At 45.0% G+C, this 27,971-nt stretch overlaps 1 protein-coding gene across 1 annotated transcript; it reads right to left on the bottom strand.

Moving 5' to 3' along the window:
- Positions 1-143: 143 nt before the first annotated feature.
- Positions 144-27,768, bottom strand: LOC142584428 (medium-chain acyl-CoA ligase ACSF2, mitochondrial-like). The gene is made up of 16 exons (XM_075694580.1): positions 27,113-27,768; positions 25,030-25,198; positions 16,479-16,607; positions 14,535-14,588; positions 13,846-13,964; positions 12,680-12,727; positions 10,942-11,059; positions 10,530-10,625; positions 8,421-8,569; positions 7,301-7,389; positions 4,877-4,953; positions 3,418-3,525; positions 1,697-1,842; positions 733-874; positions 521-631; positions 144-271 (listed from the first exon to the last, which is right to left on the bottom strand). The coding sequence occupies exons 1-16, from the start codon at positions 27,208-27,210 to the stop codon at positions 152-154; spliced, it is 1,773 nt and encodes a 590-aa protein (XP_075550695.1). The 5' UTR covers positions 27,211-27,768; the 3' UTR covers positions 144-151.
- Between the last annotated feature and the right edge of the window lie 203 nt (positions 27,769-27,971).

Here is a 27,971-nt window from a genome sequence, read left to right as displayed (position 1 = left end):
TATATTACTACGTGTTCAACTATGCCGTTTTTGCTCCGACGTTTATTTTGACAGTGCGTGCATGTCTAAGTTCTCCACATGAACGGCTTGTTGTATTGCGTCCGTAATCCACTTAAGATAACATGAAGAAGCAGTGATCGACGTACAATGTTCAAAGTTTTAATGTCTTCCTACTTTGTTCCCTCATCTTGAACTTCTGAATTTTTCCAGATATCGTCTTCGGGAAAGAGTCAACAAACAGAACGTACTTCGGCGTCTTGAATCGGCTGATCTGTAAAATGAGAATAGAAATAAAGGAATATGTTGTTTGGTTAATGAAGAAGCATAATTTTTGACAGTGCTGCAAGGAAATAAAAGTGGGCTGTCATGGTTTTTCTACAGCACACAGTGCGTTGGAATAAGCAGCAACTTAAGCATTTCTCCTGGATCCACATGACGTGCTAGTGTTAAAGCATATGTACGCGCATTCACTTACGCACGCACGCATACACAAACCAAATCAGTGGATTCGACCTAATACCTTTCCGTCGCAGAACATCTTGATATCTCTTTCGGTCAGGATCTTCCCTTCTTTCAAGCTAACCCAGGCGCAGATTTCTTCGCCAAACCTTTTGTCGGGTACGCCAACAACCTGTCAAAAACGCAATTGAAAGAAAAAATGTTCTTGAGCGCACAAAAGCACAGTTAGTTCAAGGATTCTACGCCTGCCGAAAATTCGTGAGGGCCCATCACCTGAACCTCTTGAATGTCCGGGTGCGTGTAGAGGAACTCCTCTATCTCGAGCGGGTAGACGTTCTCACCGCCACGGCAGATCATGTCACTGATTCGGCCACTGATGATCAGGTGGCCGTCTTCTGTCATGATCGCTTCGTCTCTGCACGAATTCATACGAAGGTTTCTATGTGACACACGTCTTTATCTTTCATGTACAGCAAAAAATGATAAATGGTCCCAGTTTATTTGCTTGTTTGCTCGTTTGTACAATACTACGGGCTACTATTAATGGAGTAATAGACAATAAACTCATTTAGTACATTAAGACGGATATGACATAGCGAGGTTGCCGCGCGACTGGCCGCTCGAGTCACTTTGCGCGTATTCGCGGGCTTCTTTCACGCTCGGAAAAAATGCTTTTACGTAGCAGGCATTTAGCAACAGAAAGCTGTATCGGGAGTTTTTCATGGAGAGTCGGCTTACCAGCTGCGAGCTCACGGCCCAAAGGGCCTTAGTGCAGCACGCTAGTGAGGTAGCTAGGCTCAGTGGAGCCCTGGAATAGGGGCCCACCCTTGCCGGAAGAGGCTCCAAGTCGTCGGCGCCCAAGACGACCGAGACCTCGAGACGCTAAATCCTTGAAGGAACCAAATAAAGTTTCTCTCTCTCTCTCTCTCTCTCTCTCTCTCTCTCTCTCTCTCATGTCGCTCGACAATTTTCTCATTGACACTTTTCATCTGATTATGATATTTGAGAAGTTGATTAATTAATTAAGACCGATTATGTAATTTGGGAGAATGCAAGAAATAATCTGAATATCTCCAAGCGACGGCAAACAACATTACCTTGGCTCTGTCCAGCTACGCGGCATTTGCATGTTTTTAAATCTTGGTGCATGATAGTTTGGGACACCCTCTACAGCTTCTACGGTTGCACTATACGCTTCAATAAAGCCGCCTTTGGAGTCTTCAGCCTGGTCACTTACCCGGTGTGATACCACTTGTCCCGCACCACTTCATTGGTCATATCGGGCTCGTTGTAGTACTCGAGGAAGACGAGATATCCGCGTGCACACAGCTCTCCCGGTGTGCCAACAGGGATGACGTTGTTATCTCTGTCCACCACTTTCACCTGCACCGTGCACAAGAACACTGCTATTGGGCACTTACGAGACAAGATCGGCAGTTTCGCTTCTACATATGAGCATTGCTTGTGACTTTCCTTCAGATACTTCTAGCTCTTAATTTGTAAGCGGGGAAGCTTGACATTTTTCACGCTTTTTTGTTTTGAGCAGAAAGAGACTTAACGGTTTCTTGAAAATAGTCGTAGTTACGCCTGGAAGGCGATACATTGATAGCGATACCAATGTATTAAACAACTATTAGAGTTCGTAGTTCCATCGGCCGTGTGAGTAGCAGTAAACGTTTGGTTACTAAATAAATTAACAAGTACGGTGTCACGCGCGCACAGACAAGCATGAGCAGATCACACTGCTCCAATAGTCAGAGCCAATAGCCACTGCCGCAGTGATGGCGTGACGAAAAACGCCGGTCTCAGGGAGCGATCGCTTCGAACTGCCTCTCACTTCAACGCGTGTCCGATACTTAAGATTGCGCGACCTCCAACAGCAGGCGCTTGGGAAGACAATGCGCGTGGTGCGGCCAGCCATCTTCGGCTCGCCCAACTTTGCACCCACCTCAAGATACAGCGCAGAGTCCGCGTATGCACTAAGCCGTGTGAAAAAGCATGTTCAGCCGCGGCGCGATCACCTCCGCCCTCCTCCCCCGCCCTAGCACGCGTTTGACCACGTGACCTCCAACACTGGGCCCGCGGGTGAATGGCGCGCATCAAACCACGTGCTATTCTTCTCGGCTCACCCTCGCACGCTTTCCCACGCACCTACGGCAAACTTTGCGCGAGGAGCGATCTTATCATACTTGGACTTTGTGCGGCACCTCACGGCCACGTCAACCTCACGACGACGACAAAAACTCGCCAGGAGTGTCCATATAATTGCTGTCTCAATAAAGACAAAGCTACTGTTCAACTTCGTTCGATTTCTAAGCTTCGGCCTTGAATGATTCCTCGGCTTCTAAGTACGCGGCCTACAGTAACAGTTAAGCCGCACCGGTGTATCACTTGTTTCATTTCGGCTTAATGGCAAATCCCTCATTGCCTGTTTTGGGAGTTATTTGTCTATGATATATTTACTTTGCCCGCATGTGTACGTTACAATGAAGGCCTTATTTATTTAAGATAAAGATGTCAACATTCAGAAGCTATCAAATTACTTGAGAAATAACTGATATGGTGAAGTGAGAGAGAATATGTATGTATGTATGTATGTATGTATGTATGTATGTATGTATGTATGTATGTATGTATGTATGTATGTATGTATGTATGTATGTATGTATGTATGTATGTATGTATGTATGTATGTATGTATGTATGTATGTATGTATGTATGTATGTATGTATGTATGTATGCATGTGTGTATGTATGTATGTAAACTCCAGATAAGCTCATTCTGTCGAGAATGAGTTTAATGGAAACTATATGGAAGTAAGCCCAGCTACAAGCAGAGCTTACTACTCCAATTGGAGGAGAATATGCACAAATTAAAAGAAAAAAGAAGGTGGCGCCGACTGAGGTGATAACAACAACGACAAAGACAGGTTGCCACGCCATGTGTCAAACCTTACCTCAACGTTCTCTAACGGCTTCCCGACTGTGTGAATCCACGTTTGAAGTGGTTCGTCTGGATTGGAGACCGCAATGGCTGGGCTGCATTCTGTCGAGCCGTAAAGTATCTGCAACGATACGCTGCTATTGAAGGGACGTTTCAAGCGACGGCATTATATCGTTCTTATTTGCGTGGGTTTCATTCCTATCTATTTATCATTTATTTAATTCAATTAGTAAGTAAAGGTAATTTCCCTTATGTTGTCCTTGGCGTGATTGCTTGTTGGCTTCTTATGACATGATTAATAAAAATCGGGGGCCTCGGTTCCCTTTCCTCTCTTTATTTGCTGCAAGAACGCTGAAGCTAAAGAAACGCAATTCGAATAGGAAAACAGAGTTATCCCACGTGCAATCGCGATACCCGCTTAAAAAGGACGCTAAGGAGAAACAATAAATCAGTTCAGAAAAAAAAATTTAAACACACACACACAATTCGATTAAAACTCTATTTTCGTAAATTTCTATTTACAGGTTCATTACTAAACAATAAAATAAAGTTCTAAGATTCAATTTATGAATTTCGCAATGATATCCCAGCGCTGGTACGCCAGTGCAACGCAGCAAGTTTCAAAATATTTTTCGTATTTTGGCCGTTGTCGCACTGTAGAAGGTATCGTAAGTTGCAAAATTCAATGTTTGGTTTTTTTTTTTAGGATACAGTAAAGTCAAACCGTGATATAAAACGAACACAGACGTAAGGAATTATTCAATTTTTCTTGCTCATATCAGCGTGTAACAAATACTTGTTTAAAACGAATGCTGGATTTAACGAATGTACTTTCGTGTCATATCCACAACTTCGTTATAACGAGGTTAAATTGTTATGGCCTCTCTTTATCCGATAAAAGATTAACTAGCCATGATTAGGTACCGTTAAAATTCATGACGTCATTGCGAGATGGTGTGCGTGAATTTGAAGCCGACATCACCACCGGTCTCTCGCTTTTGCGTCTTTTTGTTTGTTTGTTTGGCTTACCGAGTCACCTCTCACGGTAAGAATAGCGTTTTTTGGCATTATAAAAAAATTACCAAGACGACTCAATTTTTTTTTACTCTTTAGTGTTACTGTTGTTTTCCTTCTCCGAATGTGCCTATCAGATTCCTGTCGAAAAACGTCATGAACACGCGTGCATAGACCCACCAGGAAAGTACCTGGCACACATTGATAAAGAAAGTAAATATAAAAAAGACGGCCTTCTTTTGTTGGGCAAACAGCAGTGTACCCTTAAAGATGTAATATTATATACCATGTGTGCCAGGTAATGTTAGCCAAGGTGTTAAAGAAAAAAAGAGACAGTGTTATAACCTATCTCGCACCATGTTTTTTGCTTTGTCTTTCTTTTAACAGCGTCGCTAACAATAGCTGGGACACCCTATATACCGAAGGCGTAGACCGGTAAAGCATGAAGCAACACGTACGTGAAGTCGTTTCGTATTCAGCCGCTCAATAGAATTCTTGATCACTTCCGGTGGGCAAGGGGCGCCACCAATAGCACCTGAAATGTAGCCGGTTATTGATGTATGTATTACCCTCAAATGTCATCGTGAGGTGGTGCTCTCGCTGTCGAAAACGAAGCAGGCGCATCTAGTCTCCAGTCGCAGTTATTCTCCATTGAGCACAATAACTCCACACGACGGGCCTTAGCCTGTTTAGCAACTTTTTTTGTGTGCATGCGTGTTTGTTTGTTTGTTGGTTTGTTCGCGTGCGTGCGTGTGCGTGTGCGCGTGCGCGTGTGCGTGCGCGTGTGCGTGTGCGTGTGTGCGCGTGCGCGCGCAGAACTCTATCTGGTGTGGACACTTGAGTGTTACTGTGACTAAATTCCGCCCTCGTAGCTGAAATACAGAGAATTCAAGATGCGCACGTGGTGATATTTTCTGAAAAATGCACTTCTCCGCCAAGTTAGGCCTCTGGCGGCCACGCTCTGATACAGGGTATGAAATTACTCTTTCATACATTAGGTTCTTCAGCGCCTCAACTCCAGAATGACGAGCGATATAACTTACGTTAGCAAGCGCGTGCAAGCTTGACCGCCGTCTCGATTTATGAAGCATGCCTTCTGCATGCAAATTGTGGCTGCCCGCGCGGCACAGGGAAATCGAAGGGGCAGCAACACTCGCTTTTAAATAAATAAGAAATGGCAGACTCAATAGTAGTTGACGTAATCTGAAGCGTTCATGATTTGACGGGAACGCTTATTCAGAGAGAATATACTGTATACTGGTTTATATTTATATTAAATAAACAGAATGTTTGTAATGTCAAGATAGATTAAAAGCAATATAAAACTTAGTGGCTCCATTGCACATATAGTGACAAATTTAGACAGCACTTGTCACCGGAATCGGCCCACTTAAACCGCGAGGTACCCCGCCCGGCCGCCTGTTTGCCAATAAGTGGCTGCACTCGGAAAAGAATGCTTCGGATTAAAATAGACAAAAGAAACGGAAGTCTTCAACCTCCTGCGGCCCATGATAGCAGCTCGCATTATGAAACATCGTTCCAGCGTCCAATTGAATACGGACGAGAAGAGAAGGACAACACGAAGTGTGGTGGAGTGCGCTGGAACGTTGTTTCATAATGCCAATCACAACCAACTAGCCCAGCTGTCCACACTTGGCGATAGCAGCTCGATCAGCCCTGAACTGTGCCTATTTTCTGCCCGTCCCATCTCTGATATCTTGCGCTATTTGATGATCGCCACTCGCCACATTTAACCACTGTACTTTCAATAGTCTCCCTCGCCATGCGCCGCGAATGCAGTGATGAATGCTTACAAGCGGCATCCACTAAGAACAATTAAGGGCGAAGCGCCGCCACTATAACTCTTGTTTGGCTTGCTCACTCACAAGAAATGCGCACTCACTCTGAGCAACACGAGGCTGCACGTATTTTGCACGAGGCTGCACGTAGCTTTTGGGCGCGTGGAGGAGTGTTCACTGTTCCCAACGTGCCATAAAATCACTTTTGAACTTTTTTAAGTGAGACTGGTTTAGACGATCGCCTCTAGAAGCTGTGAGACGTGCAGTCAGTGCAAAATGTGTTTGCGCAATAACTTCTTGTGACGAGATTACTTTTTGTATGGACAAGATTACTCTTACGTGTATTGCGTCTACAGTGCGCATCCGCACATTGGACAACGTGTATATAGTATCTCATTGTACCATAACATAATCACCCGCCACCTACCTTTCCCTGTATTTCCCACTTCCCCTTTCCCCAGTGAGGAGTAGCAGGCTAGAGACACGCTCTCCAGGCCGACCTCACCTCCTTTCTCTTCATTTAAATCTACTCCTCCTCCCTCCCTATAGTACAGCTTCCTGAAATGCGCTTTCTTCCTTAAGCACGTTCATTTAATTTACTAACTAACCACTCTCACTCACTCACTTACTCACTCACTCACTCACTCACTCACTCACTCACTCACTCACTCACTCACTCACTCACTCACTCACTCACTCACTCACTCACTCACTCACTCACTCACTCACTCACTCACTCACTCACTCACTCACTCACTCACTCACTCACTCACTCACTCACTCACTCACTCACTCACTCACTCACTCACTCACTCACTCACTCACTCACTCACTGTCACTGAGACCGTAGGTATAAACTGTTGTACACAGGTCAGGAGATCCGCCCAAATACTCTTCGTCTTAGCCTTGTCTGAAATTCTACCTGTGTTTGATGTCCAGGCCTTGCTCCAGTTTTTCATGTTTACGAAGGTTTTTCTTAAAACTCGTACGAAAACATTTGTACGCATGCTACTGAGTCGTATCTATAATGCACGATTTGTATTGTTCGTATTTACCGACGCCTGTCTAAGACACTTGTTTTACCTTTGCGGAGCGACGAAACGTCGTAATTTGCACCCAGATGCTTCATTAATTCGATGTACATAGTTGGAGTTCCATATAGTACGGTGCACCTGCAGCAAGAAAAAAAAACATGCAGAAACAATCGGCGATGATTGTCAATGCAAGCCAACAGCCGAGCGCTTCTAGAAAGCCATTTGCCTTATTAATCAATCAATCAATTTATTATTATTAGAAATGAATGATGCTCTTGAAGTCGTATATTTCTTGCAGTGATGACATTTAGGTAGCGTGTGTTGTTTCATTGTGTCATTCTGCCGAAAACACAGCCGCTAACCAGTAGTTGTAGTTTAGGTGGCTTTACATATTATAAGCCCATTCGTCGCATGTGTATTGTTTCAAGCGGCGTAAGCTCCGCCGGCGTGGAAGGCGACATGCCACGCTCCTGCTGCGCCAACGAAGCCCTTCCCCCGAACCGCCACGAGTGGAGAGGGCGGCAAGAGAAGAGGGTGTCCGTCCTCCCCGAGCACTCCACCACAGCTTCTAAGCCTTCAGGCGCCCTACAGCTCTCGTGGGAGAACACGTGCGCTTCGAAGTGCTGCAATATTGGTAATACGTCGGTCTACGTTGGCCCTGGTTTTGGTGCCACTTCGGTAGGAGGGTGAGCTTTGTTAGTCCACGCTTAGCCGTGTGGCGCCCATATACGTTTACCGGCGTTAAAGAGACTGGAGTTTGAGACTGAGAGTACACCTCCCCATCCAGAGATTCAGAGCAGCATGGACGAAACAAAAGCAAGACATTCTTGAGTGAAGAAATTATGGGGTTTTACGTGCCAAAACCACTTTCTGATTATGAGGCACGCCGTAGTGGAGGACACTGGAGATTTCGACCACCGGGGTTCTTTAACGTGCACCTAAATCTAAGTACACGGGCGTTTTCGCATTTCGCCCCCATCGGAATGCGGTCACCGTGGCCGGGATTCGATCCCGCGACCTCGTGCTTAGCAGCCCAACACAATAGCCACTGAGCAACCACGGCGGGTGTGCTTGAGTTAGCAGCGGTCACGCTCACAGTAACTTTGTTTCTTGGGAAATTTTGTCCGCGATCGTTACATATAGAAATGCGAATAATTCGAACCGGCCACCTGTGTTCCGTTATGGCCTGGAGGCTGGCGAAAGTGTTGAATCCGGGTGCTGGCATCACGATGGTGGCGCCGAACGCCGCTGCCGCCATGGTGCCGATGACGCAGCCGAAGCAATGGATTAAGGGAACGTTCAGACAGATGATTTCGTCCTAGAAAAAAAAAATAACAAGCACTAGCTTTAGCTCGGAAGCTCCTGACTGAAGAAAGGGGAACGGATAAATTGTTTATCTCGACACAACACTTCACCGATGTGAATTAGCTTTGTCGCATTTAGAAGAAAAGGTTAGAGCGTAGTGACTGTGAATCGTAATGTTTATTGAGGGAGTCAATTGTTTTATAAGAATGGCTGAAAATCACAAGATTAAAAAAACGTATAACAAGCTTGGAGGATGCTAAAACTTTGCCTTTAAGCGTGGAACGCCACAGCGTTCATCAGCACATGTATCTAACACACTTCATTAAATTAAAGGCAACAACCCACTCACTAGGTCCCCCTAGATTACACACCTAGCGTCCGCGGCTACTAAGACAGACCTCAGACGTCAGCTGGAAAAAGGGGTTTGTGTCTGAGTTGCCGCGTAATAGAATTACGTTAGTTCAATTAGTTCAGCAACGCCTATGCGCCGCGTGGGGGGCCTGCCTAGTTCGGGACGCCTGGTTCAGGATGATTTTTCTCTAACCGACAACGCCACTGATGTCGACGCGACACCGGATTTTCTGCGACGCAGGGCCCTGAAAACTATCGTCTTAATAATGACACTATCAAGTTTACTACTTTGTAACTCAACAATAAAAAATCATGTCAAAATGATGCAAACTGCACCTAATATTGCATCTGAAACGGACAAAATTGATATAGAAATGCACCGTTCTGAACAATGTACCAATAATGTGGAAGTGGTACGTTTGCAAAACACTTGTAAGTAGTGTTACAAATTCAGGAAGCTGGACGTTAACATACCAAATTTGAACGCTTTAAGTGCTTTAGCAGATTAAATCTACAGGATAGCGATATCTGCTTTTGGAGCAGAGTTCTGCATTTGTAAACTTTGTGCTTGTATTTTTTTTTGTGAAACTTACTCATTTTCGCCAATAATAGCCAACAATTGCACGCCTTAAATCAACATTATGCTTGTTACAGGCACTGGAATTTAACTTTCTCTCTCGAATGCAGCAAGTTTCATTCAAATCGTTCCAGGGGTTGTCACATAAAAGAATGTCTGCGTTTTTACATGTATTTGAATAGGCGGCATCAGACTTGGCCCCATGCTAAAGCTTCCTCTAAGGACTGTAACACTGCAAGCTCTGAGAAACCATCTCAGAAACAGCATTGAAAACGTGGTCTGATGAGTGAATAAAGGTAATACCGGAGTCCCTCATAGTATTGAGGGACTCTGGTAATAGGAAGTGATACCCTGCATGTATAACGAAATCAATATTTGGGCAATTGAGCTCAATTAATAATTTGATTAATTCAGCTCGCTTTCAGGTAGAATTATCCACTGTGAAATTTCATGAAAGGGCTCACAATACCACAACGGGGAAATGCCAGTAAAAATACTTTAACTGTGCGAAAGCATATATTGACGTGAAAAGTAATTGAAAAGTCAAAAAGACGTTAGGATTACTGTATACCTTGTGCCGATCAATTTTCATCGCATGTGAAAAATGTGTTACCGTAATAGCGTAACGAGGATCGAACAGATCGACAAGTTTTACCTTGCAACAAAATGAAAGAATTCTAGAAGAGCTAGTCGGCTTAGTTAAAGCTGCGTAGGCTCGTACACTTCTAACATCACATTGAGATTCTGGCAATCGCTGCATGTGTCACAACCTTGTCCAAACTACACAGCAAATGGAAATCGTTATCTCAGATTATCCTCTAGACAGGCTACCTATCTGCACAATCTACTTTAGACTATCCATAACGAACACGTGTTACGAAGTGTCCATCCTCGGAAAGTTGAGAATTCCTTTTAAGAAGGCTTACTGGTGGTCACCTGTGTGTTGCCATCCGCGACTTTCGTATGATTGTTTTTGAATGTCATCACGCCTTCTATCGCTCCACGCTGACTGCATTGATGGTGGTGCGTTTTCACGTTTGCTCACCTGCTCATGGAATCCCATCGCACGTCCCAATGAGTTGGAGTTGTTGACTATATTGAAGTGCGACAGCAAGGCAGCTTTAGGTTTCCCCGTGGTACCCTGAGAAATGGCATAAAAAAATCAGACAAAAGAAAACTCATTCAGTAGTTATAAACCGCGACGGTAGCTCGGAGTCACCACTAGAACCGATTAAAGCAAGAATACCACTGTTTTCAGAAGAACAGAAGATTGTTCTTGCACCGCTAAGAATATGATACGGCTCAGCAGAGAACGATAAAGCATTATTACTTTTAGTCACTGAAAAACAACCAGAGTGATCAATTAACTACAGTTGATAATTTAATACGGTGCGAAGGTCTACTAGCAAATGACATTCTCATAAAAATTGCTCTACTAAAAGAAGTGACTTACTTACGGAAGTAAACTGCACGTTAACGGGCGCGTCGAAACGAATCTGTGATGTTACCCTATCAAGGGCAGCATAATCTTTCGTAGTTGTTTGCGCCAGAAGGTCGTCGTATGTTATTGTGCCCCTGTATAAAAAGAAGATGGCAATATCTTAGAAATTTAAGTGTCTTGTTTAATATTTAACATCACAGAGAAAGAGCAACCTGCAACAGGGTTGGAATGAAGCCACGATGTGTAAAGCGATTCGCGCGGTCAATTCACGCGCTCTCGGTGCATAATAGCTCGAAAAAAGTGCAAGTTAGATCTCATTGTTACTCCGTAGTAGTTGACAAACGTACAAGTAGCGCAAGTACGGCACAATATACAAAGTGTTCTACTACAGTGTCCTTGTGTTTTGTGTGCACTATAGTTGGCTAATATAAAATACCATCAAGCTTTAACTTAAACATTTTCAAGTTACGTTTCTAATACGCCGGGCTATGCTTTACATTCTACGTTACTTATTGCCTTCATCACTGCGACGTTTTGTCAGGCACGCATGATTTTCTGATGCTTCAGGGTCCACCTCAACAGAGCTCTTTGTCCGTGCACGTCTCTTGCATGCTGTCCTTGATTGACTGAATAAGCACTTCCCTTGTGTTTTTTTTTTGTACGCAGTCGGCGAATATGAGAAAATAGCGGTTCTTTATATGCAAACTGCGTTATAGTGATAGCTATGCGCAAACTGTATTATATTGTGATTAGGGTCCTTCCAGCCCAAGTGGTGCAGCGTTATTTTCGACTTCTTCAAGTTAAGACGAAGGAAAAATTCTGAAGCAGTTATGGCAGTGCGAAACCACGTATAGCTACTTATTTTTGTTTTAGAAAATTTGCATTCTTTTGGTGAAGCTCTAAAGATGGGGCTTATTCCTGTTTCCAGCTAAAAAGAAAGGAAGTCATTTTTTTTACAGGACTAAATAATACAATCATGGTGTTTCAAAGGTGTTTCTAACATCTGAAGGGGTCGCTATAAGAAGAAAAGTAAATGTGCTTAAAATAATTCGGTGTTTCGGCATTTCACAGCTCGGAAAGAAATGCAAAACATGACTGTTTTCGAATTTTGTTTCAAAGACAGCGGTAACAATGCTGGAAAAACAATTATCACATGGTCTACGTAAGTCCTATAAGCAAGGCTATAGGTTATTGATAGGACATGCTGTAACCGGTGACGCAGCTTTGAACACTTGAATTTGGCGGTAGCTACAGTACAACGGCCGAAGTTAAAGAAAATTATGAGTTTTACGTGCCACAGCCACTTTCTGATTATGAGGCACGCCGTAGTGGAGGACTCCGGAAATTTCGACCACCTGAGGTTCCTTAACGTGCACCTAAATCTAAGTACACGGGTGTTTTCGCCTTTCGCCCCCATCGAAATGGGGCCGCCGTGGCCGGGATTTGATCCCGCGACCTCGTGCTCCGCAGCCCACTGAGCAACCACGGCGGGTAACGGCCGAAGTTGTGCCACAACGCGGCCTTGCGGCCGGCTGCCTTTTCATTTGCCATAGCTAGCGCCCCTACTGCGTGCTGGCGTTACACGGACCACGTGATCGCAGTAACACCAGGCGCATTTAATACGACGAAGCTTAAAATAAAAAAAAAACCTATCGGAAATCACCAGACGCAGAGGTCTTCAAGGTGCGTGGGCTTACAATGACGCGCAATTAGTGACGTAAAGTGCAATATGATAAGTAATGCATGATACTTACGGTTTCGCTTCACCTCCAAGCAAGATAACGTGTTTCAAGCGCGGCAGCCTGAAAAAAGAAGAAAAGAAAAAAAAGCAGTAATAATATTATAGAAAACATATTGGTTACTACGAATCAGAACATTCGGGAACGGAAGGGGCATACATGTACAGCTCCCTCACCGTGCAATAGTATCACTATTGGCCATTCACTCCCTTCATCCTGAGCCAATTAGGTAAGATAACTTTATGAAAGCTGAAAGTGTCAGCCCTCCTACACGCATGGCTTGCTACCTCGTTTGCATGGCATGCAACGACCATTAATCTCTTCAGTCGCTTGGCACCTTTTTTTCTCTTCTTTACGACAAAAATAACGAGGAGACGATTAATTTCACACATACATAAAGATGCTGCCTTCAGCATTTGACAGCGGAAGTAAAAAAAAAATGCGTCTTTGGTAACATAGCAGTCTGCATTAAGAACCGACTTGAACCTGCCGCGGTGAAATAGCGGTTATGGTGTTGCACTGCTAAGCACGTGGTCGCGGGATGAAATCCCGGCCGCGGCGGCCGCGTTTTTATGGGGGCGAAACGCAAAAACGCCCCTGTCCCGTGCATTGGGGGCACGTTAAATATCCCCTGGTGGCGAACCAGTGGCCTACATAGCGCTCAGTCTGTTCTTATCGCATGCTCGCAACCAGAGTTTGCTCGCCGTCAGCTTTGACGTCATCAAAGCTGCAGTACCTTTGATGAAGTCTTATGTTTTTCGTGTGACATTGCAAAGATTCTCTTGTTCAGAGTGAATATATGTGAGCTCTTTGCGAAATGCTTGTGAACACTATAGCATACTGCTTTCCATAGCCTATACGTCTGACTATGAGGAATCTGATATGTATTTTTTGCGTCCCTCTTTTTCTTGCTAATTTTAAATCGCGGTTGGCTTCCCCGCATTTGGAATTCTGGATATTGTCAAATTTCGTCAAACTTGAATTCTGCAATGGCGGCGTTTTTCTCCAATCAGAGAGGCCGTAGTAGCCCCGTGAACCAATCAGAGCTGACGAGATGGCGAATTCAACAATATGGTGGAATTTTTGCTCTACATGCTGGTGCGAGATTAAAAAAAATTCTGGTCTACAGAAGGGTCTATAAATGCAAAGAAAACTTTGGTGCATCGTCCATTTGACTTTACCTCGCACACTTGAGTTCACCTGGCTTGCATTGCTCCAGTTCAGGCGCAATCTGCAGCATCATCGCGTAGTATTCCTGGCGGGCGAACTTGTTCGAGAGGATCAGTACTTCGCAGTCCACCTGCACCGTGCTTAGTTAGCCTAAAACGGTCCTGTGCCTTATTTTACGCGCACTCAAACAAAAAAAAAATGATAAAAATTGACCACGCGCAACCAATCAATCAATCAATCATGAAGGAAGAAATTGAGAGGGGATTGAAACGCGTTGTATTGCTTCGATCGCATATGATATATTTTAGCTTATTGCGTATGGTATGTTTTATTTTTACCGTGTATCCAAGTGAGGGTTCGCAACTTTATCAAAATATTCAATTAAAACCCGCGCCTACCTTCGGGTTGCCAAATGGTGTCATTTTCAGAGTCATTGGTCATTACGATTTCATATGCCGAGTGTCTTGTGCACAAATTAACGTATGAAAAGGTTTAACTATTTCCGAGTCGTTTTTCTTCCGAGCAAGCTCCTCACTTGTAATATCTGCATTTTCTCAGCAACGTTCTAAAAATTTCCAGTACGCGTAGTGACGGTACGTTCGTTACATGTACACTTGCAGAGAACGAGTGGTCACAGATCGAGTGGTCATAACATACAGCGTTAGAATTTCACGCCAAGAGACATAAAATAAAAACTCACAAGCTTTAGGCAGTGCTCCATCTCCGGCACCTGATACCAAGTGTTGACGTTTACCTGCATGAACAGTACGGTAAGACGGAGCGTGCTTACGGAGGTACAAATCTATCTATCTATCTATCTATCTATCTATCTATCTATCTATCTATCTATCTATCTATCTATCTATCTATCTATCTATCTATCTATCTATATCTATATATATATATATATATATATATATATATATATATATATATATATATATATATATATATATATATATGGTCACAAATTAATTGGTTCTATCGGAAGCATTTGTTCTTCGCGGCGATGGCGTTCCAAGTGCACTCTCACCTTGCGTGATGTCTGTTATGTAACTGCCACTATAACTTTTTTTTTATTCGGTCTCCGGAAATACAGTCGTAGCAGTGTGGCGAAGACCAGTACCGACGTATAGTTTGTTCATATTCCAAACCCGCTTGCTGTAACTGAGCGGCTGTGGCACTTTGTACCACTTAGAATGAGGCCGCAGGTTCGATCCCCGGTCGGGGGGCATTCCGATGGAGGAGTGCCAACGCGATCGTGCGTTCCCCATGTTCTCCATGTTCCCCATGAACTTACCGAAAAAATAAGTAGAATAGAGTGGAATATGTTGTTGGGCAAGTTGGTTAAAAAAAACGCCACAGGCATACGCGGAACACCCCGCACAGTCACAGCTTCAGCAGGAGGAGCTGCTCCATACGAGCTCCATTTTCGGCAGAACACGCCAGAGGGTCTTCGCGGCGAAGTCTCTTTGCGTCGTTTTCACGAGAAGGATCTGAACTGTCCACTCGGTGTCGACGGCGAACTACGGCTTGTGCTGCTCCCTGCACAGCGGTCTGCGGAGCCCGGCGTTGCCTGGCTTACGCGTGCAGCCGAACGCGTACCTCTCTACGATTCGCTTCTTCCGCCGTGTTTGTACCTTGAGAGGAGGCACCATAAAGTGTGCCTAATAGTGATGGAAGATATCCAGACTACGCGGCGCACATATCGCATCCCTTGATCCGTCACACGACACGATGCTGTTGTTGATGACGATGATAATGATGATGATTTATCGGCAACCCTTTGAAACGGGGCCGGGAGTAATAGTCACTTGCTCGAGTTAACCAGGTCCAGCTACACGCAACATGCAACTGTTACATGCAACTGCTACATGTCGCGACACCTGGTGAAATACGACGCAAAACTTTGCACGTAGACAGGGTAGCCAGCCGGTCTGAAAACTGGCTAACCTGCCTGTATTTCCGTCTATTTCTCCTCCTCCCCCTCCTTGCACGTATCGACCTACGCGGCGCGCATGTCACGTGGCATGACAAGTGACATGACTCGATGCTGATGATGCTGCTGTTGAATGATGATGATCCGTTGACATCCGTTGACAGTCACCTAACCTGCTTGGTTTAATCAGGTGTAACATTTATTCAGATGTGACAAGAGCTTGTGAAATGCTTGTGTTCACTATAGAAGAGTGTTGTCCACGGCCTATACGTGAAATTATGAGAAATGTGATAAATCAAATATTTCGTGCATTTTTTTTTAAATTGCGGTTTCCATCGCCGCGTTTGTGTGCGAACTACTGAATAGTTGAAATATCTCACTTGAGCTATCATCATTATTCATCCATTTGACAATATAGCGTTGGTGAGAATCCGGCCACACGCTGTACTTGGCGATATTTCCAAGGTGTAATAAATAGATACATAAATAAATAAATAAAGCAACAAATGAAATGATACAAGACGCAAATTGCGTTTCAGTGGTCCGTGACCTGATAAACGGGACTCGCAAAGTCCCCGAGATCGACCACTCGATGCGCCGGGTCATAAGAAATGAACGCTATCGAGCCAAAAGAACCATAGCCGTGTATATATACCGGCTTCACGTATACGTTGTCTTTCCATCGCGGATCATTACGCGACTCACAAGGACGAGGCCAGCCTTGGCCGTCGCAAACTGCACGACGGGCCACTCGTATATGTTAGACGCTACGAGGCCAACCATGGATCCCAGCGGTAGCCGGAGGGAGACCAGGGCGGCAGCCAGGTGATCGATCTGGAAAAAAAAATGACAAAAGTGGATCACGTTCTTTTCTTTCTAATGTTTGTGTCTTTTGAACAAGTTCAATCATTTACCTTCCCATATATCACTCTGCCTCATTCTGCGTACAGCATAACAACTGAAGTGAACCGCAAAGGACTTTCTAATATGGGCCAAATATACATAGGTAGGATAGCGTTTTGGTGCAGGAGTGGAAACGGTTAGAACCATCAAAGCACCGTTTCGCGCCGCACTAGAGCTAGCACTAAAGAACTGCGCACGTATTGAGTATTTCAGTGCCTCTTCAATGCACTTCTGCGATCATCTCGTCGCATATATGTCGTGGCCGTCTTGAGGATCGATCAGACGCGCGTTGCACTGCTAATACGGTACGTCCACTACGGCCTGTCTGGGAGGTGCGCGCGTGTATAACAGACCATTAAAGAACCGATCAAGGGATATGGAAGCGGCTGTCCGGCTGTTTTCGTATAGCGCGGCTATTTCAGGCGTATAAAGTGTGCGTGACGAGAAAAAAAAAGGGAATGGCTCCTTTTCTGGGTCGGTGCTACCTTTTTCTTGTCATGGCTCTTCTCGACTATACGGGATTTCGTCTAATCCTGGATTTCATAACGTATTCATGTGCCCATGCACCTGGATGGGCAGACAGCTGCGATTTCAAGCTCATGCGTTCCGCAAGGCCATGTGAAGCCAGGTGATGCTTTCCGCGCGAGTCTGTAAGACGGATTTAGGCTGATCTGTAACTCTTTCCTCTCCTTGCCGCTAGAAATGTGCTCATTTTCTGGGCTATTACGTTTTAACATTTTATTTCAGGATGTAGTATTGGCAACGTTTACTGTGATACATAAAATTATAGCCCGATGAGTGGTGTTTTTAACGAGCGTGCGGCATTATTAATTGCTCAGACAAATTTGTGAAAATTCTCATGTGAAATTCAAAAATGCACCTCAAGAAACACGAACGAAAGTAATAATTTTATATATTTTACTATAAGTACTGAGAGTAAAGAAAAGCTTAAATATACAAAATATGCAGCTGGTTTTTAGTTCCCAACTTCTGTGAGTCAGATCAAGGAAAAGAATTATTAGGACGATTCGTTGGCGTCGATATACTATAGCCATATTGATGCCCACGCTATGAGAGAAAGCAGGAACTTCGCAAATGTGAAAACGGGTATGTTCCTATTGTAGAGGGAGCATTTGTTTTTACAAGCGACAAGAAGTAGCTTGGAGACGACTTCAGACGAACACCTACCCCAACCCCGTAGCCTATCACTACTACTACCCGGACCAATACCCTAATACATGTAAGCATTGTAAGCAAAAAGCGGATCTATTCCATATTATGTGGTCGTGCCCAGCCGAAAATCACACAAATCACGAAATAAGTAGTACTGAGCAGTGGGAGGCCGTGTTGCTCAGCTCCGACCCTGACCTGCAGGCCAAGGTCATCGAGAGAGCTGAGGAAGCCGCCCGGGCCCAGGGTCTCGTGGCTGCCTAACAACAAGGTCATCCGTCAATACCTTGTTTTCAAATAAAGTCTTTACTCACTCTCACTCTCATATTGCAGGATCGAGGCACCTGGTTTTTTTTTTACGCATTCTTTAGTCTTGCGAAGCAATCGTTGTCAGGTAAGGGAACATGTATAAGCCTCCTTGTGCTTGACTATTGCGTTCGATCAGTTTTTCTGTGCAAGCCAGGTGGCGTAGTGTTCGTTCAACTGGCGATGGAACCTCCACATGCTTTGTTCAGTTTCTGTACAGTGTTGTACAGTAATGTCGAGTGTTGTACAATATTTCACAGTAATGAGTAAGGGCGCTTGCCAAGGCAGTGTTCAAAATGTAAGAGATTAGACAGCTAGACAAGCTTCAGTTGAAGGTCGGCCGGAAATCGACTGCGTGCTCTTGTGTGAGTGAAAACCATACGCGAACCCTACATCGCGACGGAAGGATTGCTCGTAATAATTTGTACATATTATGTCGAAGCGTAGGTCGATAAAAGAAAACCATGGTGGAGAAAGATGAAGTTGTACTTGATATTAGTCGAACACAATTGTTACAATAACATGCACTCATGAGTGTCTATACCATTGTCTGAGACATTGTTAAAACAGTCTATCCGTCGGATCGGAAAACTGGTAGACTGACAGAAGCGTCTGTGTCTTAACTGCTGCTGTCATTCAAAAATTATTTTGCTGAGACGACTTAAAGCGCTAATCTTGCGCCTTTTTATTGAAGAAGCGCTATGTGCACTGGAGTCTAGTTTCGGTGATACCTGCAGTCGAAGTTTTATTTCTCCAGACTCTCCAAGCTGCCAGAAAAGGTAAAGCCCAACAAAAAAGTTAAAGATTCAGTCGCCCTTTCAGACGGTGCACGATGTCGCTAGTTGAATGCCAAAGGAAATGTTTAAGAACACGTAGAAAAAGTGTAGGCGCAGTAACGAAAGAGTTAAGGCGGATTTAAATTTGCGCTTAACGTAGGGAGACATGTGCAGCCGTTCAGTATACACACTCAAGTCGCCACGGTAGAATATGTTGATCCGAAAGCATGCTGCGTACTGTGCCGAGGCTTCCTTCAAGATAAAACGAATGTTCTGCAGGAAGTTATTTGCTTTTGAGGGCGGGGGAGCGTCTTCATCGTTAAAGCTAACGTAGTGTACAGAGCAACGCATTTCGGGGATGATCAATCGCCATAAGCGAACCAGTGTTGCAATTCGGTATAGACTTCCCAGCGTGGGCCAGGCGGAGCTACGGACGCTGCTAGGCAGCGCCGCTCAGGAGAGCGATTAAGAAAAAAACCGCCAGGTGGCGCAGTTACGTAGGGGTGTTGTAGAGGAAAAAACGAACTCAGGAGAGAAATAATGTATGATAACTCAAAGCGAAGCTCATCACCTTTCGACGCGAGATCAAGGTGCCTTATAACAGGCAATTATAAAACGATATATAAGAACGAAGAAGGAACATGTGCTTGCTGCGGTAAAGCTAGGGAAACGATGGAGCACGTTTTATTAGAATGTGAAGATATCTGCCTAGCGGTTGATTTAGGCACCACTGGACTCCTTGAAGCCTTTGGGTTCAGCTAGGGCAGGGGGAAAGTAAACATGTCCACAATAGATATTAGTAAGAGGCGATTGGAAGATTGGTGGAAGAAAAGTAGGGAAACGACAGAAAACGGAGACGTACGAAAGCAAAGTTCACAATAGGTTATGGTAATTCATCGTGCGTTCTTTTTTCTTTTTCTTCCTCTTTTCTTTTTTAACCTAGCTGGGATATTGGACAGTATAAGAGCTTGGTACCGCATTCCACCGCCCCGTTCCAAAGGGGACGCTCATAACATCCATCCGCCCATCCATTGTGTACTGGAGTACGGTATGCGAGATTGGGTCTACCGTGCATTTTCTCGCACTGTTCCATTCAGTGCCACGACAGCCCCGAAAACACGAAGGGCCGACAATCGCCCTTGAAATTCCGCATATTTCCGAACAGGTAGTGCAAAAACATGAGAGGAGACAAGGGTGCGGCACCACAGCTGTTGTTGGCAGAGTAAAGTAACTCGCGCTTGTTCGCTTTCGCATGCCAATTTAGTTAACGTTTTTCGCATGCGAAATATTTATCCGCGTCGCAAAGTCACTGGACGGCACTCTCGCATGTAACTGGGATCAATTTTCAAAGGAGACAGCGGGGCTCGTAGCCTATACGCTAGGTGTCTCCGCTGAGCGTCGGCAGGAGCGTCAGCTTCGCGCTGGTGCCATATGTGGCGTGATGTGGTGTGATAGCACTGCATGTGAAAAACTAAAAACGAAGAAAGAGGCAAATGTTTCGTCAAAAATTGAAAAAAAAAAGCGTGAAGCGTGAGGAAGCTGGCGTGGAAAGCCACCTCACAAGTACCAAGAGAGACGATTTTACCATCGCGTCGCGCGACACAGCGGCTGTGACTTCCTTGAGCTGTCGAAACTTGATGATGAATTTATACCTACCACTAAGGCACTTTGGAGCACTGTCGAGACCAGACCGGATAGGGTACTTCTACACGGGCACTTTCGACCACGATCCTGAATGATCCAGATCCAGTAATTGCTATCGCAGGCTGTCGTCTGCACCGTAGGGCTGAGTGAGCTCAACCAACTCGATCCAGATTTCTGGACCGTGCAATAGCTACCATTCTTGATCACAACTGAAAAACTTGATCTATATAGGGCTTGATCGCGATCAAAAGTGGCCACGTTGCACCGATATTAAAGAAAGATCGAGAGCCAAAGCCGAATCCAACTATAGTCGCGTACAACTTTAGAAGACAGGAGAGGCACCGCCCAGATGACCGAAGTGTGGCAGCCGATTGCCTCTGCGACTAAAAATATAGCCCCTCTGACGCAACATGGCCCAGTTCGAAGTGCGGGCTACCATGTTTTCCGTCGGCGGGTTCACCGTCCATCCGGCTCATGACGTCAGTCTAGAGCGCGCGCCCATTGGTGGAGGCTCGAGTGCATCCACCTCTGAGGAGCAAATGACGCGGCCTGGGAGCCATATACTGGGACACTAATTCAAACTATCGCTGCCCTCCTCTCGCAACACAACTCGCGGAGTCAAGATGCCACGCAATACGGGCCGCATTCTTTTTACAAACCTAACCATACGGCTGTACTAAAGCGCTCAACCGCTTGCAACTTGCCGCTTCAGAAATGTTACCGGTGACGCGCACGCTATGAAACGAACACGAGAAAGCGCAATGGGTGTAGCACGCGCTAATCGGCCGATGTTCAAGACGTCACTCAAAGGCCGTTGAAGTATAGCTACAGCGATATTCTCGTGGTCACGAGCAAACTGTCATGACTGAGCTGCGAGGCGAAGTAACGACTCCGCCTTGAATAATAGCAATCATTAAGTAAAACTGCGAGCTTTCGCATGACTCCTTACTTAATTCTGCGGATGGCAGTTACCGATGCCTGCCTGCGTTCGTTTTCGTACAATTACCCGGGAAGCTGTAGAACTTGACAGGTGGCTGCAGGTCTCGCGAGTTTCTATCACTGGTGTGGGCAGTTCCCCGCGCTACAGTTCCAGGCACATTGGCTGCCCGACCGCCCAGCCATCGCGAAACAACGGAGACGCGAGGAGCAATTTTGCGCCGTTTACGACTGTTGCGCTGTTTGCGCCGTCTGCGACGAATTATGTTCGGACTGTCGATAAATGTGTAAAATTTACATAATTTTATGCCAAGGTGCTGGAGGCTCCATAGAAAGCAAGTCGAGGTGGGACGAGAATGACTGTGCATTTTATAAAGAGCTACCATAATTACATGATAATTAGATATTCATTTATTGCACAGTCAGTAATGCTACGTCCCTTCATTAAAAATATCGAATCACCCGCTCGAATTACATGCACAGGTTAATTTTTTGGCAGAAGTACTGCAACAAGGGAAAAACCTCTTTCGAAATTACTACCGAAACGCCCCATTTCAAACGTCCCGTGATAGACGGTAATGCCTTCGCCAAAGCAGTCGTCTAAAGCGATACATTTCTCGCAGAAGGGAACTGGGTGTACTTTAGGAAAGCAGAATGTTCGATTTACTCAATGCTTAATGTTCGTTGTCTATTCCTTGCAACCACAGCACAGTAATGGCAAAAGTAAGTCGCGTCCACAAATGCGTACGCCGTGACCGAAGGGGATATACGCGACAGATGATGCTGTGACAAACCACAGACGGGCGTTTTCAGAGCTCGAGCACTCGCACAGTCGCCCATGCTCGCCAACCTCCGTGGTTCAGCCGAAATTGAACAGCAGAAACGCTTCACTGCTTGCAGCTGCGGTAAGGGCCGGATACGCGGATGATGACTGCCTGAAGTTATTGATGAGTCACCGACGCAATTATCTGACGTAGGGCACAGGGCTATATAGTGCGCCGTCTCGTACGAGCACTTCGTATCACACCGGTATGATAATTTAGCCACTTTGTAGCTTTACACGCGAGGGCGGAAGATGGTGCTCGTCCGCAACATCACAATTTGTTAAGTATATAGGCAGCGTTTTACGTTCAGAATCTCCACAACTCACTTTCATTATTTGTGCTTATGTGCGCTGTATATTGTGTGTCATGCTCATTTTCTTTTTCCTGGGGCTGATGAAGTTCGTTTTATACTGTCCTGTCACTGCGTATACATTATTTCATATGCGTACGTTCGTCACCTGTGCATCTACTCATATGTATCAGACTGCAGCGCGGCCTCGTCTATGTGTTTCGAACTCTGCATACTATAGTGTATGTAGAGACTCAGTGTGGTGCGACTTGTCCTAAACTTTTATATCTATATGTTCGCGTTTGTACAAGGCCGTATGCTCTAGATTTCTTGAGCCTGTGACGTTGTTTCTTACAATACTTTCAAAATAAATATTGTTGGTATTATGCGAAAATGGGTGGCCATCACCATTATAAGGTAAGTGCATATTTTTCATTTATTTCCAATGAAAAAAATTTCAGGTGGTCCGAATTATTCTGGAACTCTTGACTACGTACGTCGTCCCCCACAATGCACTGTGCTGTTTCGAGAGATCAAACACCACAAATTTTTTTTTTAAATAACAACTTTCTTTTTTCTGCTTTCAATCGTCATTTTCATGCACCTTTGGAGCGCGGCTACGGTGGATGCTCCCCTAAAGGCACCCAGAATGAGCGAAATCAGTTCGAACCGACTCGATTGCAAGCGTGTTCTGGAACTAGTGTCACGATATGTTTTCACCCAACAGCCTGCGTATGGAACGGACGCCGAGTATTACTCGCTTGGGGCAACGCGAGTCCTTCCCCTTTGACAATTTGTTTCTTTACTGAATATCATAAATGTACCTCAAAACCTATTTCCCTGTGTTTGTTTGTTTTTCCGATTAACGTAGAGCAAAGAAGTTTTTGTTAATTATTTTTTGAGGGTGCATGACTTTGCGTGTGTACGGCCGTCACGAAATGACAGGTGCGGCGAAAAAGCATGTAAGGTCATTTTCACTTGTCTGTCTGGCTGCAACACATGGCTACAAAGACAAAAATGAAAATGGAGGCAGCTGGCGTTGTTTAATAAGCTCGAGCAATCCAAAACAGGCGAAAGACAGCGCAATCACGGCTCGTGGCTCCGTGTATAAAGTCCAAATTACCGTAACGTTCATCTTTTAGCAGTTCCGTTTAATGCTAGAGCCGTTGCTTTATGACTGTTGTATTTCAAGATTCATTATGTGGATGTTATACGGATTCAAATACGATATATTAAAATATTTTTTTGAGCTTTAACGTTCTTGGTTTCACGTTATGAAACTGCTGTATTGTTTATGGCTATGGATTGTTCTTAATACGGCTTAGCTAAGTTTCTTGTTATGATAGAAAAGTGGTCTTTCATTTACCGAGGCTACGTGCGCAGCTTATGCAAAAGATGTCTTAAATATAACGATATCCTAAATCTATAATAACATTGGGATATGTAAGTTCGTTCCTCTTCCTTTCTTCCAAAAAAGAGTTAGCATAAGATAGTGTCAATGTCCCTTTGGCATGCAGGTGTAAGAGTAAAAATTTGTTTCTAGGGTTGCAGAGACGATGCTGGAATTTTAGCATAGGAACAGGTGGCAATTAAGATGCCGCCTGCAGTACTTTCATTGAACATACGAAATATTTTTTTTTCTCTTGATCTTTTCATCTTCTTTGCGATCTTTTCTAGTCATCTTTTCTGCCGAGGTTATCGTTCGTTTCCCGTAATCTTATCGGAGCAGGAGTACTGGTCTCGTCATAGATTCGAGCGGGCGCCCTGCCGGTCGCTTCTCCAACAAACTTTCTTTGGTTCCGGATAAATGGACAACTGATTGTCTGCGGGAACTGAACACCGGAGGACGAGATTAGGATCGCAATGTTCAAACACACTTGAATGAACTCAAAGTTGTGCAGCCCGGTTTGCTTATTCTGAATATTCTGATGTCATGTCAGCGTTCTCAAACTTAATCCTACTGATCTAGAATGGCGACGACATATCTCTAGACTGTAGCTTTTGCACTACCGCTGTCACTCGCTAGTGAGAATTCCAGCAACAGTGCCAGTTCATCGCCTGGCCGTCCGCCATTGCACCACGGTGAAGCCGTGTACCCTACCCGGATGCAGACAACTGCCAACCAACGCTAAATCTTCTAAATTTAAATCTGAGTGACAACGGTCACTCGAGCCAACGCAGTTCTACGCCAGACACCACTGCGACCTGCGTCATTTCAAAGTTGTCCCCGAGTGACTATTTCACCAAATTCACCCCATCCGTCATGTAATATTTCATCTCCGGGGCCTTGAGGCAAAATAAATAAATAAATAAATAAATAAATAAATAAATAAATAAATAAATAAATAAATAAATAAATAAATAAATAAATATTGCATTTGAAAGCTTCTGTAAGCATGTTCACCTACGTCGCGCTTGAACTGCACGTAAGTTTTGGAGATCCCTTGGTGACAGGACACTATGGCCACGTTGTCTCCCTTGGTGTCGGCAGCCCTGTCGATCACCTGGCCCGCAGTCAGAGGCAGCAGCGGAGCGCCGCCCGCACCGTGGTAGTAGCTGAGGCGAGACGCCTCCCGCCTGGCGGTAGACGGTGTCATTTAGGTTCCAGGCATCACAAGGCGCGTACAAGAATGACCAGATTACTTACCACCTTAATCTAAACGAAGAATACCACTGAGCTACAGAGTCGTTAGGGGAGGGGCGCTGTACAGCAAGGCCCAAAACTGGTCAAATTTGGGGTCACCGCAGTTATGACGATGCGTTTAGAAGGACGAAGTAATTGGATCAGAAGGCGATACCCGACACTCGGCGCACATTATCAAACTATCGTGGCGAAATGCTGCTCTAACTTCGAAGAAAAGGACATAACGCAAGAGGACATTCGTACCATGTGTCTCGTTGTGCAGTATGCCTTTTTTTTTCATTCTTGCATTAATTTCCAGATGTGATAATAACGAACCAACTAGCACCACGAGATCTACCACTGAAGCGCGGTATTAGATTTCATTGGATGAATGTCACTAGGACGTTACCTAATGGGCGGTTGAACGATTTGAACTCGCATGCTCCACGAATATATAGGGTGTCGCAGCCAACGTTAGCCAAGCTGGTCAAGAACAACAACGAAAAATAAAGGATTGAAAAAGCGTGCTGCCAGATACGATTTTAAGACCTACGATGCTGGGCCATCAGAACCATGACGACCGAACGTCGTAGGTCTTATAATTGTGTCATACATCGTGTTCTTCAAAAATTTCTCTTCGTTGAATAACTTGGCTGCGTTAGCTGGGACACACGGTACACAATTGCAGACACCTAAAAATGATTAGTGGACGACAGCGACGGCAGTGCGCTCTTCCAAAGCACTTTCATTATTAATGCAGTTAATTTTCGCGTGCAGGGTGCGCTGCGGTTCCATCATGTTCAATCTCTTTGAGCACGGCTAGTTGCTCTGTCACAGCCTTTTTTTTGTCTCTTCGCTAATGTGAACTCAGGCCGAGTTCGCCAATGAGCCTAGTTCGAGCTTCCCTGCACAGCACCCGAGTTGCTTAACTTATAAGTGCTTTTGAACTTCTCGCTTTGGCCGAGTCAGTTGTAAATTTCTTCTGTCGCCTGTTTCGCTGTTTCGGCCTTGTTAACTGTCACGCTCTTTATTAAAAAAGAACAATCACTCTGACGCAGATTAACACATTCATGGGTATATTCACGTGATTAAATCTTTGTGACCTGAGCTGGCGCATTTATTCGGATTTTCGATTCTGGTCAAAAGCGATATGGACTATCCAAAGGTTAGCATTACTTATCACGTTGTGTTGTACTATAATATAATCAATGACAGCAAGCAGGTCTCGAACATTTATTCTCGCCGTTTTTGATAGCCACCTCTTAAATATGCAGGAAAGTGTATAGCAGAAAATGCACATTTAATTCAAACGAAGAAGATTATTGTGTACATTTCTTGAATCGGACAATTCGTTCGTTCTGGGCTGTACTTTCGGCCTTTAGAAAGCCATACGCTTTACGGCCTCTAACTATTTTTTAACCCTGCCGAGTTTCTAACCCAATAGGGTAATGCAACGAACGAGGCAGGCGCAGAGTAAACTTGCAGTAACTCCGCACGAAGCAATGTCACGCCGAACTTGGCAGTAAAGCAGACATTAAGTGGCGTCTTCTTGCAGACGTTCGTTGTCGAGCAAGCGTCTCTTGCTCCAATTTCGTCTCGGCCGCTGGAAATCGTGCGGCGTGATCTTAACTACACTGGACACTAATGCCAGAAATCGCAAGGAGCATTGCACTTACTGTGCCCCACGAAAGAACAAAAACAAGAAAGAAAGAAAGTCACAGCATTCACGTGACGCCTTGCTATATCAAAGACCGCTTCTGACCAGCCGCCGTCTGCAGGCTGCGAGTCGTTCAGACGTGACTTTGCAACTTGACCCCGAAGCAACTGACCATCGTTTTCGAAAGCGACGTAGATAAAGGAAATCTCACCGCAACACATGACGAATCCCTATCAGGTTACGCGGACTCCGCCGCTCCACGGCGAGTGAGAACGTTACTGCAGCCCGCCGGCAACACCGTCGAAGCATCACGACGTCTGTGGCCGGCAGCACAGAGCCCGATGATATTCGACAAGCTCGGCGGCAACCGCCGCGGTGGTTCGAGTGCAGTGCCCCGAAACTGAGAACTTCCCTCGACGCGTGCAGGGTCGAGCGAGGGCAGGACTGTTCTAGAAAGCCGCACAGCGAGCCGAACGTACGTCGAGGGCAACAGCTGTCCTCGCTGATGCGCCGTTTCTCTTTAGTTCTTTTTGCCAATATCTGACGATGCCTAATAACGCTGTCCGCAGGCGTGTTGGTCGGCGTGTCGCTACGCTCCCGTCGAATCCAGTTGGGTTTTCGAAATGATGCGCGCTAGAGTCCCGGCGGCGCCGTGGAATTTCCTACAAAGATCACTAAAGAGAAATCTGGCGCCGGTGTTCGCGGGAGCCGCAAGTGTGGCGGTTCATGCAGACAGCAATGGAAGGATAGGCGGCACACGGAATTTATTAAGCTTCGTGCTTCCGGGGCTTCAAACGGCTTTGACACTTGGAAAATTTCTCATCTTCAATAACATAATCCACTGCAAATGTACCAATTCGCCATATGTAAGCATGTGCACAAATACTTTCTCGTCTTGTGTTGAGAAAATTGATTGGTTGGAAATTTAGAAAAAAATTAAAAGCGGGAAGGGGGGGGGATAAAAAAAAACGCAACAAGGACGCCTGAAGACATAAGTACGAATATTAGACAAATTCATGCACTATAGTATTACCATCGTTCTCATGGTAGCTGCGAAATAAATACACCTG

Source organism: Dermacentor variabilis, chromosome 6 (genome assembly GCF_050947875.1).
Source record: "Dermacentor variabilis isolate Ectoservices chromosome 6, ASM5094787v1, whole genome shotgun sequence".
In the NCBI taxonomy this organism is placed as follows: domain Eukaryota; kingdom Metazoa; phylum Arthropoda; class Arachnida; order Ixodida; family Ixodidae; genus Dermacentor; species Dermacentor variabilis.
The sequence above is the reverse complement of the archived record's forward strand: the minus strand, read 5'-3'. Positions and strand labels throughout refer to the sequence as shown.

Excerpts from the sequence above, each read along its gene's own strand:
- LOC142584428 (XM_075694580.1), bottom strand. The coding sequence starts at position 27,210 with ATGCTTCGACGGTGTTGCCGGCGGGCTGCAGTAACGTTCTCACTCGCC. Across the intron at positions 7,390-8,420 it reads CAGGCCATAACGGAACACAG|GTGCACCGTACTATATGGAA; the intron begins GTGGCCGGTTCG and ends TTCTTGCTGCAG. Across the intron at positions 875-1,696 it reads GACAAGTGGTATCACACCGG|AGACGAAGCGATCATGACAG; the intron begins GTAAGTGACCAG and ends GAATTCGTGCAG.